Raw genomic sequence first — 22,746 nt, forward strand, 5'->3', positions numbered from 1 at the left:
TGCTCCTACCTGACCGACCCGACATGCTTAATAGCGGTCAGCAACTCGACAGAGTCTTACTTACCTCTGCGTGACAAGTGTGGCCTGGTGCTCACCGGGCGGGACAGGCGGCCGATCTCCCGATCCTGGGATGCCCAGGAGCAGCTACTTCCTGGCAGGAGCTCCGTTACCCCCCCCCCTCGGACCGGTGGGGTTTTCCTGGTCCACCCCTGAGAGGCTGTCTGGAGCTAATGGACGCACAGAGCACAGCCGCCCAGGCTGACATACTCATCTGCGACTCTCCCAATATGGCGGCAGCCGCGCGTCCTCCTGGTACCAGCAAAGCATGGCAGGGTATTGAGTCTAAGCTGGACAGACTCTTTAATCAATTTTGGAAGCAAATAACAAGCAGGAAGCCCCAACCCGAACCCGGCACTCAGCCAGAGACTTGCCTTTGTTGTTCCAGGTATCAGGGACTCCCAGGGTCTGCACCTGGCGCCCAGAAGGGATCGGATGAGCACAAGCAGTAAACAGCAGCCTGCCAAGCATCTCCCACTATAGTTGATCCTCCACACCATGCCTTTGATCACATGAACTGCTCTCTGCACATTAACTAATCGTAAAGTATCAAGCGTTTAAACATGTCATTATTTCACCTCCTAAAGAGTTTATTGTCGCAGTTCCTTACATGACTTTACCTTAACCGTTCATGTATTATGTTATTCACTAGTCTCATGTCATGGGGCGACTCACACTTGATTTATAACTAGCGGTGGAGCTGCTGATATAAATACACAGTTGATAACGTGCAAGCTACACCCTAAACATGACAGCCATCTTTCACAACAATGTACTGCTATATACTCATACCCTCAGTGCCACTAGCCATGATATGCACGTTCAGCCTAGCATGCTCAAATATAACACACTTCTGTCTAAAAAAAAAAAAAAAATAATAAAAAAAAAAAAGTTTACTCAATGATGACGAATAGGGGGCGGACCGCACATCGCAACAAGCTATGTTCGCCAGGAACTATTCGCCAGCGAACTATTCGGGACATCTCTAGTCAGGATAGATGCCTCTGGAATGGGAGGTACGGGTTGAGATGGTACGCATACCAGTGTCTCAGGGGCCAAATAAGCATTTCTGGACAAAAGTGTCTGATGGGCCTGGGCAATCTGGTCCATACGGTGATCCTGTTCTTAAAATCTTGCCTCATAGGAGGTAATTTGCTGTCCTAAACCTGCAGGGCCCATGGTCCTATCATAATGTCATGATGTAATACCCCAACACGCAGAGTTTAGGATAGCAAGGGACAAGACTAGGATATAACTTATTACCTGGACTTAGAATGGCCAGACTAAACGTCAGACTAAACGTCAGACAGAGATAAAGCATAATCAGAAACGAGACGAGGTCATGGTAACAGAGAGACTAAGAAAACGAGAACAAGCCAGAGTCAGGTAGATGGTAATCAGTCACACGGGCAAACAAGACAGGAAAGGGTTAAAGATAAATTCAGAGTCAAGAACAAAGCCATGGTCAATACCAAAATAAACAAAATAGATCAAGGAACGCACTAAAGGGTACTGACACAGAAACCACGATAGGACAAAGTGGAAAGGGCTAGGGAAGTTTAAATATCCTTTAACATTTGATTGGCCCACGTCATGCCTACACCCCCAAAGCGTTCGTGTGTGGGGGTGCTGGAATGACGTGGGCCAATGGGAGCCTGAATCAAATTTTGGCTCCAACTGCCCCTTTAAGAGCGAGCTTGTGACTCGAGCCGTGCTCCTAGTGCCAGGCATGCCACGTGACCGATCACTGCGGTCAGTGCACACGGCTAAGTCAGAAGAGGAGATCAAGCCGCATGCGGCTCGTGTGGAGGCAGGAGTGATCCAGCCACGCGCGGCTCAAGCTTAGGAGCCAGGTCGGTCCCAGGATAAGGTAAATACAGCCACAACCACTTATCCCAATCACACACCTTTCCTAACGTCCTATCCCATTAAAAGCATATTACCGCGTATTTAATAAAACAGATAGACCCCCTACTTCATCCAGGTTACCGATTGATGGTTCGATATTCTGAGCCCTCTCTGATTTACTGTACACGACTATTCGATATTCCCACAAATTTTATATAGCATTTTATGTTTGTTTGAGACCACCTTAAAAATATTGGATATCACTAAAAATCATGATCACTAAATACTTTCTCTACAAACCTCTAAAACGAACCAAACTACTCATCCATCCGCTATACCACTTTATCCCACCTAGAACTAGTGCCCAGTTAAAATACTTGACTCTTACTTACCCACTTTCACCACTACTCTCACTGAATCCCTCTGACTAAGGCTAAATTCATCTTCTACATCAGAACACTACTCCTAAGATTGGGTTGTATCCATGTCTCGGGTCTTTCATTTAGAATAGGGGCAGCTTCGGTCTCCTTCAACACTGACACTCCAGTGCATATTATTAAAAGATTGGGCAGATGGAAATCCTCAGTCTACAACCGATATATTCCTCATAACGAAAAAGAAATGAGGAAAGCTTTTAAAAGTTTGGCTTTGTAAATTTGATGCAATAAGTGTGTTTTTCTTTAATACCTTTTCACCCTCTTTGCATGAACCCGATTTACATATATTACTAATATGTTTCTGAACATATATATTATATTATTCACTCACTCACTCTCTGGGCCGGCCTAAGACATCATGCTGCCTAGGACCAACGATAAATTACTATGGGGGATAATGTATAATAAACACAGGTTACTGGCTATGGGGGGATAATGTATAATAAACACAGGTCACTGGCTATAGGGGGATAATGTATAATAAACACAGGTTACTGGCTATGGGGAGGATAATGTTTAATAAACATAGGTTACTGGTTGTGGGGGGGGTAATGTATAATAAAAACAGGTTACTGGTTGTGGGGGGATAATGTATAATAAGCACAGGTTACTGGCTATGGGGGGGATAATGTATAATAAACACAGGTTACTGGCTATGGGAGGACAATGTATAATAAACACAGGTTACTGGCTATGGGGGGATAATGTATAATAAACACAGGTTACTGGCTATGGGAGGATAATGTATAATAAACACAGGTTACTGGCTATTTGCTAGTTCCCCATATTTGCTACCGATCTCTCCCACATTTCCATTCTTAGGTTAAAGTAATTGTCCTATATTAAGATACCATCTACATTTTACCAAACAGGAAAAAAGATAGGAGTCTTGTGCAACTTGAATATTGATGCAATAAGTGTGTTTTTCTTTAATACCTTTTCACCCTCTTTGCATGAACCCGATTTACATATATTACTAATATGTTTCTGAACATATATATTATATTATTCACTCACTCACTCACTCTCTGGGCCGGCCTAAGACATCATGCTGCCTAGGACCAACGATAAATGACTATGGGGGATAATGTATAATAAACACAGGTTACTGGCTATGGGGGGATAATGTATAATAAACACATGTTACTGGCTATGGGAGGATAATGTATAATAAGCACAGGTTACTGGCTATGGGGGGATAATGTATAATAAACACAGGTCACTGGCTATAGGGGGATAATGTATAATAAACACAGGTTACTGGCTATGGGGAGGATAATGTTTAATAAACACAGGTTACTGGCTATGGGGGGATAATGTATAATAAACACAGGTTACTGGTTGTGGGGGGATAATGTATAATAAAAACAGGTTACTGGCTATGGGGGAGATAATGTATAATAAGCACAGGTTACTGGCTATGGGGGGGTAATGTATAATAAACACAGGTTACTGGCTATGGGAGGATAATGTATAAGAAACACAGGTTACTGGCTACGGGGGGATAATGTATAATAAACACAGGTTACTGGCTACGGGGGGATAATGTATAATAAACACAGGTTACTGGCTATGGGAGGATAATGTATAAGAAACACAGGTTACTGACTATGGGAGGATAATGTATAATAAACACAGGTTACTGGCTATGGGAGGATAATGTATAAGAAACACAGGTTACTGGCTATGGGAGGATAATGTATAATAAACACAGGTTACTGGCTATGGGAGGATAATGTATAATAAACACAGGTTACTGGCTATGGGAGGATAATGTATAAGAAACACAGGTTACTGGCTATGGGAGGATAATGTATAATAAACACAGGTTACTGGCTATGGGAGGATAATGTATAAGAAACACAGGTTACTGGCTATGGGAGGATAATGTATAATAAACACATGTTACTGGCTATGGGAGGATAATGTATAATAAACACAGGTTACTGGCTATGGGGGATAATGTATAATAAATACAGGTTACTGGCTATGGGGGGATAATGTATAATAAACACAGGTTACTGGATATGGGGGGACAATGTATAATAAACACAGGTTACTGGCTATGGGGATAATGTATAATAAACACAGGTTACTGGCTATTTGCTAGTTCCCCATATTTGCTACCGATCTCTCCCACATTTCCATTCTTAGGTTAAAGTAATTGTCCTATATTAAGATACCATCTACATTTTACCAAACAGGAAAAAAGATAGGAGTCTTGTGCAACTTGAATTTGCAGTGCACCCCCTGGTGCTACAACTTTAATTTCAGAAGGACAAAGTAAAACAAAGTAAAACAATGGACATTAGCATTGATAAAGAGCTATTGCCCAAAACGTTTGTTTTACTTTGTCCTTTTGAAATTAAAAGTGTAGCACCAGGGGGTGCACTGCAAATTCAAGTTGCTCAAGACTACTATCTTATTTTCCTGTTTGGCTATTATACACTGTTGGAACTACAGTGTGGGGATATATTCATACAGAACTTTAAAGTCACATTTGGACTTTCTTACCAAATTATTTTACTCTTATGCACACAGTGCACTTTGTTTATTTTTTTTTACTAATAAAGTTTTTCTTGGAAGAAAACTTCAACATCTCATCCTTATTAAGAAGCTACACAGGCCATTTAAGGACCAGCAGGAAGAAGGATGGGTACATCCTACTAATAGTCCCTCTGCGCTTTCCATGTGAGCCATATGCTAATTTGGCTCCAGGCTTGTGAATACTACAGATTCACTATACTGCTATACTGTTAAGCCAAACAATATTGTACTATGTTATTCTGTTTTATTTTCTAGAATCATCAGATGTGTGTCCCACCAATTGTATGTATTGATAAATATTTTGTTTGAGTGGTATAAGTGGTTTCCCCTCAGGTGGTTTGTAGCTATCTTTGCTACCACACAAACTCAGTCACTGTATATTTTTTGTTATATTTTTTGTAATGTTTCAAAAATTGGCTTCTCTTTGGGCATGACCATCGTGTACGGACATAGTCTGTCCTAAAGGGACTGCGACCCCAGCCTGGTGGTACTATTGAAGGATAAGTTTTGGCTAGACTAGTGGGGATGTATTGCCTTCTATTATTGGTCTTTAGAGATGTCCCGAACAGTTCGCCGGGAACCATTCGCCGGCGAACATAGCTTGTTCGCGATCGCCGTGGCGGGCGAACGTATGCGATGTTCGGTCCGCCCCCTATTCATCATCATTGAGTAAACTTTGACCCTGTACCTCACAGTCAGCAGACACATTCCAGCCAATCAGCAGCAGACCCTCCCTCCCAGACCCTCCCACCTCCATGATGAATAGGGGGCGGACCGAACATCGCATTTGTTCGCCCGCCGCGGCGACCGCGAACAAGCTATGTTCGCCCGCGAACAAGCTATGTTCGCCCGCGAACAAGCTATGTTCGCCGGCGAACAGTTCCCGGCGAACTGTTCGGGACATCTCTATCGGTCTTATAGTGGCTTTCTATTAGGTTGGGACGCTATATTACCTTGGCAACAGGATTAATGACACTAATCCATTCCTCAGTGCTGAGTAGTATCTTATGTTGGTCATGTAGCCTTACACATAATTTTCCATCTTCTTTCCTTTCCTCCCTTCCCTTCTAAAAAATAAATCAATAAATAAATTTAAAAAAGAAAAAAATAATAATAAAAAGCGAAGGGAGGAAAATAATCTATAAAATAATTTGACCAGGACTCATAGCTTAAGATAATACACCAATCCTCACGTGTTACCTTGTTTTCTTGCCCATTTCCTCCATTGTTCTATTCTAGGTTTAAAATAATTATCCTGTCTTAGGATACCTATCTCCCTTTTACAGTTATTCAAGACTTGATGCCTAATCAAATCCCAGGAGGGAGTGTCTGGAGTATCTAGCTATTGCTGCTTTGGTTTCTACGAGAATATGTATCACTAAATCTTTTTTATTTATAGAGATCGTAGGCCGACCAATATGTAATACCATCCACCCACACGAGAAGTCTAAGTTTACTTCTATTTGATCTTTACAAAATATCGCTACTTTATTCCAAAGTCGTCTTATTTTCGGGCATGACCACCATATGTGGACATAATCTCCCTGTCGGAGCCGCATATCCAGCATGTGTGGAGGAATATATTTTGTCTAGTTTAGTAAGGGCATAGTGCCATATATTTACAATCTTATAGATGCTTTCTATTAGATTGAGGCAGTGTATTACCTTAGCTACTGCATTATTTGCGTTAACCCATTCCTCTCTTGCAATGATAATCTGTATGTCTTTTTCCATGCTTCTAAAGCAGGGAATTGAGGGCATATCTTTTATAAATCATATAACTTTGCACATGTTGATATTAGGTTTTTCTTATTTAATATGTTTAGAAAAGTTGTAGTGCTTCTGATATCTCCTTAATTTTGTTTGTTTATAAAATGCTTTATACTTAAATATGAAACATTTTCTCTTTAACCCCTTAAGGACCAAACTTCTGGAATAAAAGGGAATCATGACATGTCACACATGTCATGTGTCCTTAAGGGGTTAAGGAAGAAAAATTGATTTTCAAATGATATAATCTGATTCTGATGCATTATCTGACTGATTCTATCAATACCGTTATCCCTCCATATTTTTAAATTTAGATCTTCTAAATTGGCTGATTAAATATTTATTGGGAGATCATTGATAATTTTATCTTAGATCTTAAATTTATTTTTCCATTTTATCCAAGCAGAAAATATATTATTTAAAATGATTCCCATATTTATTTTGTTGCACTTTTGTATTCTCCATAATAAAGCTAGTAGAGCTGGAACCTCTGATCTTGAAGCTTCTATGCCCAACCTTCATCTTTGGAGCTCTCTTTCATGGTTATAACTAAATGTGCTAACAACCAAATCTCTGTTATATTGGGCATGCCAACCCATCCTTTTTAAGATTTCAAAATTAATATTATTTTATTCACCCTAGGTTTTTCTTCAGCTATTGAACTTTTCTAAAGCAGTCTGGATCGTAAAAAGCCAAGGTCTCGGAATTTTTAAAGGTAGCATGCGTAAGCTATAGCTCCATTTAGGTATTAAGTATGATTTTACAACATTTATTCTGCCCAGCCATGATATCTCTGTGGTTCCTAGATCTTTAAGTTGTTTATTTATTTGTTTCATCAAGGGAAGAGTGTTACTTTCCATAATCTTATCTGGGTGTCTTGAGATTTTTATGCCTAGATATTGAATACATTTTTTAGCCCAGACGAAATTGTATTCTGCCCTGATCCTCCCTTTTTCTTCCTTACCTAATTGTTTTCCCAATAAAATAGTTTTATCTATGTTTAACTTAAAATGTGAATGTTCCAGCAATACATGCAAGCACACAAATTACCTACATTAGATCAGCAGGTCACAGACCAACTAGACGAGCCCATCTCAATAGAGGAACTGGCACTTGCAATAAAACGCACCAAACCCGGTAAGAGTCCGGGCCCAGATGGCCTGCCACTCTGTTATTATAAACACTTCGCGGACAAACTATACCAGCCAATGCTGGCCTCGTTTAACGCGGTAAGAGAAGGTCATCACTTCCCCAAGCAAGCGTTGACAGGGCACATAACCATCATCCCAAAAGAGGGCAAGGACGCAGAGCACTGTGGGAACTACAGACCCATCTCCCTTATCAACTGCGATATCAAATTGATGGCAAAGATCTTGGCCACGCGCTTGCAGCCGCATATCCCCACACTGGTCCACCCAGGTCGGGTTCGTAGCAAACCGTGAGGCGAGAGACAACACCATTAGGGCCCTCGCCCTCATGCACAACAAGAACAGAGATGCCGGGGGCCTCCTTCTGCTGTCCACTGACGCAGAGAAGGCCTTCGACAGGGTGGGATGGGAATACTTGTTCCAGATCCTAACCCATGTGGGACTCCACATGCGCAGCTGGGTCAAGGCCATGTACGACAGACCCACGGCCCACGTAATAGTGAATGGGGCACTAACAGATGAGTTCCCCATACATAATGGCACCCGTCAGGGATGCCCACTATCCCCGCTGCTCTTCGTCCTTGCCCTTGAACCCCTCCTGACAGCTATCAGACAGCACCACGACATCACAGGCAAACAAACGGGACACACACACCACAAAGTGGCCGCCTATGCAGACGACCTCCTTTTTTTTGTTACTAGACCAGAGATCTCCCTCGCCAACATACTTCAAGCCTTCAAGACATTTGGAGTCATCTCCAATCTAAAAATAAATTACTCCAAATCATACATCTTGAATGCTGACCTGCCCAATGGCCGAGCCTCCCTTCTCCGCGCTAGCTTCCCATTCCAGTGGGCAGAACATAAAATACGCTACCTGGGCTGACCAAACAGAAGGAGGACCTATACAGAGAAAACTTTACCCCTATGCTAAGCTTATTCAAGAGAGAACTAGCAGAATGGTCCTACCCACATATTTCGTGGCTGGGAAGGATCCAAGTTATTAAAATGAACCTCCTCCCACGCCTACTCTACCTGTTCCAGACGCTCCCCATAACGACCCCAAAAGATTTTTTACAGCTTAATGCTCGATGACAGGTAGCTACATATGGAACGGGAAAAGACCAAGGATTAAGTTCCAGGCCCTTACACAACCCAAGGAGAGGGCTGGCCATCCCTGACTTCCCCTTATACTACACGGCAGGACACTTACAGAGAGTCATGGAATGGACCAAGACCAACGTCCACAAACTGTGGAAGGTGGTGGAAGAGACAGAGACGGCGGGACCAGTATCAGTCCTACCATGGTGCTCCGGGGGTGGACTCGGCCGGGGATGCTCCTCCTTAGCACAACATACCCTACGAGTATGGCACAGGGTGTCCCGAGTACACAGACTAACCCAACACCCTTCACCCCTGCTGCCCTTAATTCATAACCATGACTTCCCCCCTGACCTCGATCCGAGCGCCTTCAGAGACATCATTCGCACACCCATCCCCAGACTACATCACATATACACACACACTGTCCGGAAGACACTTCCTAACCTGACAGAGAACACACCCCCTACATTCCTACAAACCTTTAAATACAAACAGCTGTCAAACTACATAGACTCCCTACCCGGGGGACGAGCCCATGCTAGAAACCCGACTACCTTCGAAGAGTACTGTATACACTCAGACCCTCTACCCCACGGCATATCATTCATATACTCGCTACTACAAAGGGAGACTCCGACAGAGATTCCTGCCTTCAAGGGCAAATGGGAAACTACACTGGGGAAGATATTTACCGAGACAGAGTGGGAAAAAATATGCTATCTCACACACCACTGTTCTACCTTCACCAAGACACAAGAGACGGCATTTAAACTGCTGAGCTACTGATACCGTACCCCATATAAACTCCACGCAAAAGACCCCTCACACTCCTACCTATTCTGGCGGTGTGGAGAGGCAAAGGGCACTACACTGCACCTGTGGTGGGAATGCCACAGAATTAAACCATTCTGGAAGGGCATACATGCCATCCTGGAGAAATTCTCAGACGCACCTCCGCCACTGGAGCCAGCGGCGATGCTACTACACTACACGACCGTACCCAGATCCCGATACAAGAAGTCCATGACTATTAGGATCCTTAATGTGGCCAAACAGGTAATACCACAATACTGGAGACAAGATTCCTTGTCTCCAGTATACCCCTCCTCTTAGGACATGGTTCAACCAAATGGAAGAACTCAGGGTGATAGAAGAACTACACTCGGGGCGACTAACACCACCGCAAAATACATGGAGATCTGGACACACTGGATCGTATCCACCACACAGGCAGACTTCACCGCCCACCTAGACGCAGAGGACCCACCTGACAGAACTGACGCCCACGACTGACCCCGCCAACCTACCCACTCATTTCCCCACACAACCCGTATCCCCCCCTCTCTCCCCGATCTTCTCCCTCCCCCCCACCCCCCCTTATTTTCTCCTGCAAACCTCATTTCGACCACAGACCCATACTCCGAAGACCCTAGGACATAACTGACCACTTGACAGTGGAATCATGAGTCCAATAGGCATACATCACATGAAGCCTGCGGTGACTTTGGAGTCACTGACGCAATACTGATCGGTCACCCCCCTCACTCAACAAAACAAGGCCGCGCACACACTAGACCTAGACGCCCTGACGGGAACTAGATGGGAGGCAGTGTACAGTCAAACCGGGGGGTGACACGCGAAAACAACAATGGAAGCCTAACCACTGTATTACTGAACAGGGACCTGCAAGTCCATCACTGATGTGGGCCTGCGTGCCCGAATACCTACTTGTTTTTACATACATGTTCTAGCACACGTTGTGCTTCACTTACAATGCTCTCGAAGAGACCTGCGAGTCTCACTGTGAATGTCAAATATGCTTCAGTTACGATACGCTTGGAGAGATCTGCGAGTCTCACTGTGAACATAAAATGATAATAAAAATATATTTACAAAAAAATTTGAATGTTTTCCAAATCTATCTAAAATCTTCATCAGTTCTTCCAAAGATTTTGCAGGGTCTAGGATAGTGAACAGGACATCGTCTGCATATAAAGATATCTTGTATTCTTCCTGGCCTATTAGAACACCTTTTATCTTACAATTCTCTCTGATTTACAATGTCAGGGGTTCAATATATAACAGATATAGCAACAGAGAGAGGGGACACCCTTGTCTTGTGCCGTTACTTATTTTGAACCAGTTAGATGTTATAATACTTCCTATAATTCTGGCCATTGGACCAGTATACAGAGCCATCATTGCGTCCATTGCCCAGCCTTTGAAACCATAAACTTCCAAGGATGCTTTCAGGAAGTCCTACCTAACCCTGTCAATCGCCTTCTCTGCTTCCAGCGATAGGACCAGGAATAGGAACCCCGAGTCATGGACACTATCCATTATGTTAACTATCTTTCTTACACTATTGCTGGAATGTCTCCCTTTAATAAAACCGACCTGGTCTTAATGATTCAGGTATGGTAAGACGTTTTGCATTTTGCTAGCTAAAATACTTGCGTATAACTTTATTTCTCAGTTCAATAGTGATATAGGTCTATAACTTTTTACTTGTTCCATTGGTTTGTCCGGTTTGGGCATAGGAATAATATTTGCATATAACATCTCTGTGGGTGCGTTCTTTTCCTTGAAGATGTTATTAAACAAATCCTTAAGATGAACCACTAGGTCATCTGCAAATTGTTTATAAAAATAAATTAGGATAACCATCTGGGCCTGGGGTTTTATTGTTTTTTTAAATTGTCTATTGCCTTCCTAATATTAATTTCCGAGAAGTGCTCATTAATATTTTTTACTTGATCTTCCAATAGTTGCTTCACCTTTTTATTTTTAAAGTATTCTTCTGGATTATCTAATTCATTAGGCAAATAAAATAACTCTTGATAATAATAATCAAATGCTTTGCCTTCTTTTCTGGAGTTAATTCTAATCCTTCTTCCGTGATAATTCTCTGTACCACAGAGGTCAATTTATTTAACTTTATTTGTGAGCATATTATTTGCCCGATTACCTCTGTAATAACATTTTATTTTTAAGGATTCTAGTTTTTTTTAATAGTTTGCTGTAGTAGTATTTTGTTAATGCTTTCCTTTATATTTACTATGTTTCCACTCGTATCTACAGAGGGGTTACTCTTGTTAGATTTTGTTATTTCATATACGGATAAATATAATTCTGTCAAAGAAGAACCACTATTTCTGTTTATAATTGAGCCCATTTTTATAAGGTGCCCTTTCATACAAAGACTGCTTTGTATGCACACCATACTACTGTAATACATATACCTTTATTTTTGTTATCTTTGAAAAAATGCTTTGTTATTTCTTTTCTTTTTTTTTTTTATATTTTTTCATTTTACATTACTTTGTTATTTCTTTTATGTTCTCTACATCCTGTTTTTTTTTTTTTTAAGAAGGTATTTTAACCTCCAACTATTTCTTATTTACAGGGCTTATATTAAGGTCTAAAATGACTGGGTTATGGTCTGACCAAGTGACCTCCTGAATTTGTATCTTCTTAGTCTTGTATGTTATCTCTGTATTGCTCAAAAATAAATCTAGCCTAGAATACGTATAATGTACTTTAGAGAAGCAGGTGAAATCTGTCTCTTGAGGATGGTGAATCCTCCATAGGTCTAATAGAGCATATTTGTGTAATAAGGAGTTAAATTGATTTGTCATATGTTTGCCTTTCCTATCTTGGGGAGTCCCTCCCACTGAATTTCTGTCCAACTTACCATCTAAAATACAATTGAAGTCTCCTCTGATGAGAACCTTCCCCTTTCTGATAATATCTATTTTGTAGAATATCTTTTGTAAGAAACTAGTGGTGTTAACGTTAGGTGCATACGGGTTAAGGAGTGTAAACTCTTGATTTTGTATTTTCCATATTACTATAATGTACCTTCCGTTTTTATATATATCTTGATAAGTAATCTGTATATCCAAATCATTAGTTATTAAAGGAGCAACTCCACATTTCTTTTTATACTCTAACGAGGAAAATAATGTAATAATAAATCAGTTTGGGATAAATCATAAAGCGTTTTATATCTTTTTTTAACCAAAGAGTTTCTTGCAAAAATATAATTTTAGCTCCTTGTTTGATATAATCATATACCACAGATCTGTTATGTGGGTTATTTAGCCCCTGAGCATTAAGCATCAAAACTTTAACCATTGAATATCAACCTACATTTATGTATGACATTTCATCGGCACATTCTTACAAAAACATATACGTAGACTATACAACATTTAAAAACATATAACCTCATGTAAAAAACACATGAGAAAATCCATCTCCAACCACCCATGTAGGGGACAGAGTTCCACATCCTATATCCCCAGATGTAAAAACAAAACTATATCTAACCAAAGTATATGAGATTTTTACCCTAGGCTTAGACCAGCAGGTCGCTTTTTATCTAGAGCCCGAAGAGGGGAGGGTTACAATTATAAGAGAAGGGGGGGAGAGGTAGATACAAAAATAATAATAATACAGTTAAAATATTACAAATATAAATTAGGCAATTTCACATGTCCTATTGTCAAAATATGTATCATTTTTAATAACCCTAAACCTCTCCCTCTTAATCCACTATTAGTGCTTTGTGAGGCTTTTCCCTATTCCTTTTCCCTTCCTTCCTTTTCCCCTTTCCATCTACTTAATCCTTATTATCCTTAATTATTAGCAAGTATTTCCATATATCAATTTTCTCAGTGCAAATGTATAGACAAGCCACAAAACATAAAAGGAAAGAGAGAGAGATATAAAAAAGAGAAAATAGGAGAGAAAACCCACCCAATCCTATAACCTTAATGTGTCCTAATTTAGTGATTTATTGTGTGTCAATTTTTTATCTATCTTACTTAATCTTCTATAAAAGAAAACTTGCTTAATTTGATTGAGCCTACTTGTTCTGTGTTCTTTCTAATATATTAGTGTATAGTGAGTTTTTATCCCTTTTCTTTCAGAATTTTTTTATTAATGTGTTATAATTTTCATTTTGCCCTCTTTTTTCTATTTTAGATTCTATTATTCATCCCTGTCTGTCACTATATATGGGGAGAGTTGGACAGAAAGAGATAAAGGTTTCACCTCCTTCATTGTCTTTCTAATCGTGTTCTCATAAATCCTTTCCCCTTTTCTCCCTCCCTCCCTTTAGCTTCTTTTCCAACCCTTTTCCTCTTCTTTATAAGGAGGTATAATTAGCTGTTTTGTATTACCTCATTTCTGTTCTACCTCTGTTGTGAAACCTCTATTGGTTGAAATAAAAAAATAAAGGGAAGGAAGAAAAAGTAATAATCATAATAAATACCAAAACACACAAAAAACACAAAAAAAAGACAGGAGAGAAAAAACTCCCAATCCTATAACCTTAATGTGTTTTAATTTAGTAATCTATTGTGTGTTAATTTTTATCTATCTTAAGTAACAATTGCTTAATTTTATTGACATTCTTATTCTTTGTCCTTTCTAATATGTTAGTGTTTAGTGAATTTTGATCCCTTTTCTTTTAAAGTTATTTATCCAGTTTTTGTTTATCCCTCTATTTGTCTCCATGCATTTTCCATAACTGTGTCTTTTTCTATTTTATTTTGTATTATTTATCCCTATCTATCACAAAATATGGAGAGAGATGTCTTTCTAATCGTCTTAACATAAATCCCTTTCTTCCCCCTTTTCCCCTTCCCTCCATTTGGCTCTTGTACCACCAGTTTACCTCTTCTTTATAAGGAGGTATTACCTCATTTATTTTATACCTCTATTGTAAAACATCCATTGATTGAAGAAAAAAAAAAACATGTTTATATACATTTATAAGTTTGTCTACTTTACATGTAAGCCCCCTTCCCTCTCCCTATCTCTCTCTACCTCCCTCGCCCCCTCTACTCCTCAATTTCCAAGCTCTCTCCTCTTCTGAGTATAATTTCTTAATTCAAAGCCCTTTCTTGCACCCACATATTAGCAGCGCGTATATTATCAAAATATACAGTTTTTGCTTCATGTACCACTATGTAACACTATGAGGGAAAACCCCAGTGATATTTTACATTATTTTTCCTTAATATCGTAGTCATTGGTGTGAAGGAACGTCTTTTTTTCCTAGTTTCATAAGATAGGTCTGGGAAGACTTTAATGTGCTTAAATTCTGTTTTCTGACTAGTTTGTCTTGATGCTTTTCTTATTTCTTCTTTAAGATGAAAAGTATGGCAACACATCATTACATCCCTTGAGGACAGGTTACTTGGCTTTGAGATTCTACGAAATCTTCCCAAGAAGTTGGTCTTCTCATCCATCTGGATCCCCAGTTCAGAAATATACGTTTTAAAAAGCCTCAATTTATTTTTTGACATATTTTCTGGTATATTCCTAATCCTCAAGTTTCTTCTTCTAGATTGATCTTCCAGGTTTGTGACCTTTAACTCTAATTCTTGAATTTTCTGCTGTAATTTTTCTTGCTTCTCTTGTTGTTCTTTAGCCTCAAATTTTGCGTGTTTAAATTTTTCTTCAACCATTTTAATCTTTTGTCCAATTTCTTTTATCTCCTTTTTCAAATCAAAGCTATTATTTATAATTTCTTGTTTTATAGCTAGAAGTTGTTGTTCAAAACATGTTTTGTGATAGTCCAGAGTTACTGGTTAGGTTTCCATCTCTTTTGAAGTCTCCGTCTGAATTGCAGTTTTTTTCCCTTACTATTGGGGCTGTCTTTATTTAAAACTATCTCAGATATTGATTTCTCAATTTGAACTGATAAATAATTAGAAAATCTCTTTTCAACTTTTTGTTCTTTCTTTTCTTTTTTAATCCTTATTCTCCTTTTCTTTACTAGGGACAGGTTTTTGGTCCTGATTCCTTCTAGTTGACATATTTCAATTGCCTCTTAGGAAAGTTAGGGTAGTTCTTCTTTGTTGTGTTTTTTTCTCAATAAGTTTGGTATCTCTTTAAGATGCCAAGCATGGAAGACAGAATGCAATATGTTCACAATATATGAAATGTATGGACTTTATCCAGCAGCACCGCAAGTGTTAATATGGGAATGAGTGTTTATATCTCTCCCAGCTTCCTTTATATTTTTTTTCTTTTTCCTCTTCAGTTCTTTCGTCTTTTCTATATTCTTTTTCCTTTCTCATTTTTTCTTCCCCATTTTGTAATTTTTAAAATCTTTTTTTATTTTTTTATTCCTTTTTTATTTTTTCTTTCTTTTCTTCTATCCCTTTCTCTTTTCTCTTTTCTTTTTCTCTATTTTTTTCCCTTTTTGATTTTTTTTTTTTAGGAGTGATATCTCCACCAGGGTGTCTTTTTCCTACCTCCCTGGTCTCTCCTTTTGTCAATCTACCACTCCATTTTCCCCAAACTTATTGTCGAAGGTTCAGCAATAAATTATGGATCTCTTTGGACCACTTGCTCCTCAAAGGCTTTGGCCGTATATCTCTCCTTGAGAGTTGCCTCTTATTGGGCTTAGTTACCTTTCAGATATAATAGTAAGATAGCTCTTCTTTGTTGTATATATCTTAATAGATGTATCTCTTTAAAGCACCAAATGTTTATAGAATATATCCCGTATTACAACAGATAATACAAGTAATACAAGTAAGAATACATGGTTATATCTTACCCAGCTTCTCGTATGCTTCTTTCTTTTTCCTTTTAATTTTTTTCCTCTTTTCCACTAGCAATATTATTCTTTGTCAGGGTTTCCTCCTCCTACCTCCCTGATCTCTCCCTTTGTCAATTTGCTGCTCCTTTTTCCTCTCTTTTGCTACTGCTCCGTTTTCCTTCGTTCGGCAGCGTCTCTCACATGATGTCAATCTGCATAATTGTGGGTCTCTTTGGTGTTCTTGCGGTGAGTAGTTGAACCGCTAGTTCCTTGGACGCTTTCAGTCGTCTCTCCTGTCTTTTACTTACACAGCGGCTTACCCAGCGGCTTGATATTTTCCCGATGTAGGGCTTGTATCGAATTGCGGCACTGCTCTCAGTCTTTCGGCGGTCTTTTTTTATAGGGCAGGGCTATGGATTTCTGCACAAATTGGTCATAAAATTTAATCTGATCATCATCTAAGTCACAACAATAGACAATCACAGTCTGCTTAAACTAATAACACACAAAGAATGAAATGTTGCCATGTTTTTATTGAACACACCATGTAAACATTCACAGTGCAGGTGGAAAAAGTATGTGAACCCCTAGACTAATGACATCTCCAAGAGCTAATTGGAGTGAGATGTCAGTCAACTGGAGTCCATTCAATGAGATGAGATTGGAGGTGTTGGTTACAGCTGCCCTGCCCTATAAAAAAAACACCAGTTCTGGGTTTGCTTTTCACAAGAAGCATTGCCTGATGTGAATGATGCCTCGCACAAAAGAGCTCTCAGAAGACCTACGATTAAGAATTGTTGACTTACATAAAGCTGGAAAGGGTTATACAAGTATCTCCAAAAGCCTTGCTGTTCATCAGTCCACGGTAAGACAAATTGTCTATGAATAGAGAAAGTTCAGCACTGCTGCTACTCTCCCTAGGAGTGGCCGTCCTGTAAAGATGACTGCAAGAGCACAGCGCAGACTTCTCAATGAGGTGAAGAAGAATCCTAGAGGGTCAGCTAAAGACTTACAAAAGTCACTGGCAAATGCTAACATCCCTGTTAGCGAATCTACAATACGTAAAACACTAAACAAGAATGGATTTCATGGGAGGATACCACAGAGGAAGCCACTGCTGTCCAAACAAAACATTGCTGCACGTTTACAGTTTGCACAAGAGCACCTGGATGTTCCACAGCAGTACTGGCAAAATATTCTGTGGACAGATGGAACCAAAGTTGAGTTGTTTGGAAGAAACACACAACACTATGTGTGGTGAAAAAGAGGCACAGCACACCAACATCAAAACCTTATCCCAACTGTGAAGTATCATGGTTTGGGGCTGCTTTGCTGCGTCAGGGCCTGGACGGATTGCTATCATCGAAGGAAAAATTAATTCCCAAGTTTATCAAGACATTTTGCAGGAGAACTTAAGGCCATCTGTCTACCAGCTGAAGCTCAACCGAAGATGGGTGTTGCAAGAGGACAATGACCCAAAGCATAGAAGTAAATCAACAACAGAATGGCTTAAACAGAAGAAAATATGCCTTCTGAAGTGGCCCAGTCAGAGTCCTGACCTCAACCCGATTAAGATGCTGTGGCATGACCTCAAGAAAGCGATTCACACCAGACAGCCCAAGAATATTGCTGAACTGAAACAGTTCTGTAAAGAGGAATGGTCAAGAATTACTCCTGACCATTGTGCACGTCTGATCTGCAACTACAGGAAACGTTTGGTTGAAGTTATTGCTGCCAAAGGAGGTTCTACCAGTTATTAAATCCAAGGGTTCACATACTTTTTCCACCTGCACTGTGAATGTTTACAAGGTGTATTCAATAAAAACATGGCAAAATGTCATTCTTTATGTGTTATTAGTTTAAGCAGACTGTGATTGTCTATTGTTGTGACTTAGATGATGATCAGATCACATTTTATGACCAATTTGTGCAGAAATCCATATCATTCCAAAGGGTTCCCATACTTTTTCTTGCAACTGTAAAAGTTACAATTAAATGAGTTATTTTTAAGAAATATGTTACATGTAGGTTATTAATTGAAGGATGGGGGGGGGGGGTTGCACTCACCTGAACATGCTTAAATGGGGTGCTGCTGGGGGCCATATTATACAATAAACAATACACAAGATCCAGCGCACTCTCCTATCAACTAAACAGCAACCCCAACGTTGACAGATTTTATTCGTTTTTAAAAGCTTTTTTTTAAAAACACCTTATCTAGGCAAAAAATAATGGGGATTTAGTTACATTATATGATCATACATTGCATAAGCCTGCCACAACGTCAATGTACCCCATCTTTGGCAGGTCCTACTCTCACAGTCTAATGTCTGCTCTTATGAGATTAACCCACTTACTTGGGGGAAAAATTCCATCTGAGGCTCTCTGCAGTACAAGGCTAAATAGGGACCTGAGATGAGGCACCTGTAACAGGGAGGGGTGCAAAACCAAGGAGTTGGCTAGACTCCCAAATATATATATATATGAAACATAGGGGATGGTTGCACTCACCTGAACATGCTTAAATGGGGTGCTGCTGGGGGCCATATTATACAATAAACAATACACAAGATCCAGCGCACTCTCCTATCTACTAAACACCCCATTTAAGCATGTTCAGGTGAGTGCAACCATCCCCTATGTTTCATATATATATATATTTGGGAGTCTAGCCAACTCCTTGGTTTTGCACCCCTCCCTGTTACAGGTGCCTCATCTCAGGTCCCTATTTAGCCTTGTACTGCAGAGAGCCTCAGATGGAATTTTCCCCCCAAGTAAGTGGGTTAATCTCATAAGAGCAGACATTAGACTGTGAGAGTAGGACCTGCCAAAGATGGGGTACATTGACGTTGTGGCAGGCTTATGCAATGTATGATCATATAATGTAACTAAATCCCCATTATTTTTTGCCTAGATAAGGTGTTTTTAAAAAAAACCTTTTAAAAACTAATAAAATCTGTCAACGTTGGGGTTGCTGTTTAGTTGATAGGAGAGTGCGCTGGATCTTGTGTATTATTAATTGAAGGAACTGAGATAATCCCTACCACAGATACACACTGATATATTATTGCTGGTGCTGGATTTTTGCAGTTTGTGCAAGCAATGGAGACAGAAAATGCTTTCAACAACCTCTCAACCTGTAAAATGGGTTTCCACGTTGAGAGTGTTTAGCAGCACTCCTTTTTATAACCCATTGACATTTATAGTTGTAAATTACCGAGTGGATTAACGTTAGTCTAGTAACTACCACCGATCATTGAACAAAACATTAAGTAGCTGCCGTAATGGGAGGAGACCAATGCGGCAATGTATAATCAGTACAGCTTATTTTTCCACAGATTGTTGGAATATGCATAAATAATTAGTGGAATGATAAGCCAGGCTCGCCTAGACAAACTCTTCACCGAATGATTTACTGGTTGGAGTGCAGACTCACTGGATTGTGAAAGGATCCCATGTTTAAAAAGACATTTAATTTACCTGCAGTGCAATACCGTGGGCCCACAATATTTTGCAGCCTCCACCTTCTTCCTTATCATCAACACAAAATTTACCAGGGACGCTGGAGATTCAGGAATACCACTATCAGGCCAACGTGTATAATGTAAATGAGATACGTGCCTCACCTGAGAATCTGCAACCTATAACAAAACACACACAGTTTGTTCTTAAAAATACACTATAATGTTAAGAATGCATGTTTAAGCACTAAAGTCTCCATGTCCCTAGTTAGTTTTAGGCTTACCCTTGTTACATAGTTACATAGCTGAAAATGAGACATGTGTCCAGCAAGTTCAGCCTTTCTCACATCTGTTTTTGCTATTGATCTAAAAGAAAGCAAAAAACCCAGTTTGAAGCGATATGCAGTTTTGCAATAACCTAGGAAAAAATTCCTTCTTCACTCCAGAATAGCAGATATCTCCTTGAATCATTGAGCTATAAAGCCACTAATTAAAAATGGTATTCCTGAATATTGTGTTTTTGCAAGTATTTATCCAATAGCTGTTTAACCCCTTAAGGACCAAACTTCTGGAATAAAATGGAATCATGACATGTCACACACGTCATGTGTCCTTAAGGGGTTAAACATCTGTGCAAACTCTAATAAAACCAGAGAGTTTAGCATCCTTATTGTTCATACTGTAAAAAACCCTTTCCTTTGCCTTAGACTAAATCTCCTTTCTTGCAGTCTAAATGCGTGACCTCGTGCGCGCATGGGATCATGGGATGCCTGGGTATGAGAGCCGGGAAGTAATAGTTCCAGCTCTCCTATACAGAGGGCTTGGAGGTATGGCCTGAAGTCAAACTTCCAAGCCTTCTATTAAAATAAAGTGATGTATCAATAAAAAAGAATACCTGTTTCCTGATGTTGCAGGTCTAATGAATGATTGAGTGAAGGTCAGCCAACAATAGTCGTATAAGTATTGAAAAAGAACCCCAATGGCACTTCTCTGTTTTGATAATTGAACTAAAATGACCCGCTCTTCCTTGGGAAAATTGAAACCTTGCTAAAACCCATTTGTTTTGTAAACATTGACTACAACAGCTTGTAACCCTTCTCCTCTATAAGCACACACCACTGAGTCCCCAATCTCTCATTTATACCTCATCTATAATTTTGTCTTTCTTAATTGTAAAAAGATCAGGATTTCATAAACTTCATGTATAAACTCTAGAACACATTTGCCAGCATTCCTTACATGATTTAGTTTGAAATGGCGTGTGATCCAGTCTTTACCAGGAAGCTCTTTAATGCAGCATACAGTAATGGGTCCATATGAAGCAGAGCCTGACGGCCAGTACTGATCACACAGAATCTGCCAACAAAAGAGTCCATTGATTTATACTAAATGATATATCAAAGTGATGATTCAGAGTGTTTTATTATATTTGCATCAACATATAGAACTTCAAATCTGACAATACTTTACAACTGGGACTCTCTGCATTGCAAGATTAAAGGGACACTGAGGGCCACCATCAGAAATTTTTGGGCCCCTTACACAGCTCAGGGCCTGGGCCTCCGGGTGTTCGCCTCCAAGAGCCCACAGGGCCCGCCTCCAAATCCTACACACACAAACACATGCACTGATTCAGAAGGACACAGATACACACACACAAAAATATACACATAATGACACACACAAACATACATACTGAAACAGGCACACACACATATAGGCATACATGCTGACACATACATACTGAAACAGAAATACTCATATATACAGACACACAGACATACATAGTGACACACAGACATATACTAGCATACATACAGACACACACACACACACACATGCATAAGGACATACAGACACACAGACATACATACTGACATACATACACAAACATACAGACATCTACATACATATACATACATACTGACACACATACACATACATAGATACATACATTCATACATACATACAAGCATACATACATACATACAGACATACATACATCAAGGTTGTCACCCCCTGATGGTGGCCCTGGATATAGGCACCCAGAGCAGCTCATTGAAGTAGTCTGGGTGCAGTGTCCTAGGTCCTTTAACACTACAATGGTAATTATTGCATTAATTACATTACAGGGTTAAATCCACCTCTATTGGCCGCCTACCAAGGGGCACTGGAGGGAATTCCGTTGCTTGACGCTGGACGTCCTCACGCTATGCATCCAGCATCACCCAAAACCCCATAGTAAATAGAGGTCGAGAGGAGGTGGAGCCTGAACCAGTGCTGAGGGATATTGGCGCTGGAATAAGGTAAGTGACAGAAGGGGTTTTTAAGGGGAGGGGCCATGAGGGAGTGGGGCATTATAGGGAGCTTTTCTCCCCTTTTTTCCTTTAAATAGGACCCTGGAATGAGTTAGGGGAACACAAACAGGGAGGGGTGCAAAACCCTATTTAAAGGGACACTCTAGGGACCCAGACCACTTCTGCCACATGGAGTGGTCTGGGTGCCAACTCACATCACCCTTAACACGAAAAGTGTTTTAAACGACGCTGGACGTCCTCAAGCTACGCATGAAGACCTCCAGCGTTGCCTGAATCCCCATAGGAAAGCATTGAATAATGCTTTCCTATGGGGAGGTCTAATATGCGCGCGCGGCCATTGCGTGACGTCAGCGGTGGAGGAGCGTGGGCCGAAGCCTGACCCAGCGTTGACTCAGCGCTCGATTCAGGTAAGTCACTGAAGGGGTTTTAACCCCTTCCACAACATGGGATGGGAGGTGGGAAGGAGGGGGGCACTAAAGGATTCTGCAGTGCCAG

At 40.2% G+C, this 22,746-nt stretch overlaps 1 protein-coding gene across 1 annotated transcript in view; it reads right to left on the reverse strand.

The window, feature by feature from the left end:
- LOC134609396 (receptor-type tyrosine-protein phosphatase V-like) overlaps nucleotides 1-22,746 on the reverse strand; it is a 48,577-nt gene that overhangs the window by 18,986 nt on the left and 6,845 nt on the right. Inside the window, exons 4-5 of the mRNA XM_063453080.1 lie at nucleotides 21,173-21,289; nucleotides 19,953-20,113 (exon numbers count right to left, since the gene is read on the reverse strand). Of these exons, the coding sequence (XP_063309150.1) occupies nucleotides 19,953-20,113; nucleotides 21,173-21,289 (278 nt within the window). The remainder of the gene's footprint in view (nucleotides 1-19,952; nucleotides 20,114-21,172; nucleotides 21,290-22,746) is intronic.

This window comes from Pelobates fuscus, chromosome 1 (genome assembly GCF_036172605.1).
Source record: "Pelobates fuscus isolate aPelFus1 chromosome 1, aPelFus1.pri, whole genome shotgun sequence".
NCBI lineage: Eukaryota > Metazoa > Chordata > Amphibia > Anura > Pelobatidae > Pelobates > Pelobates fuscus.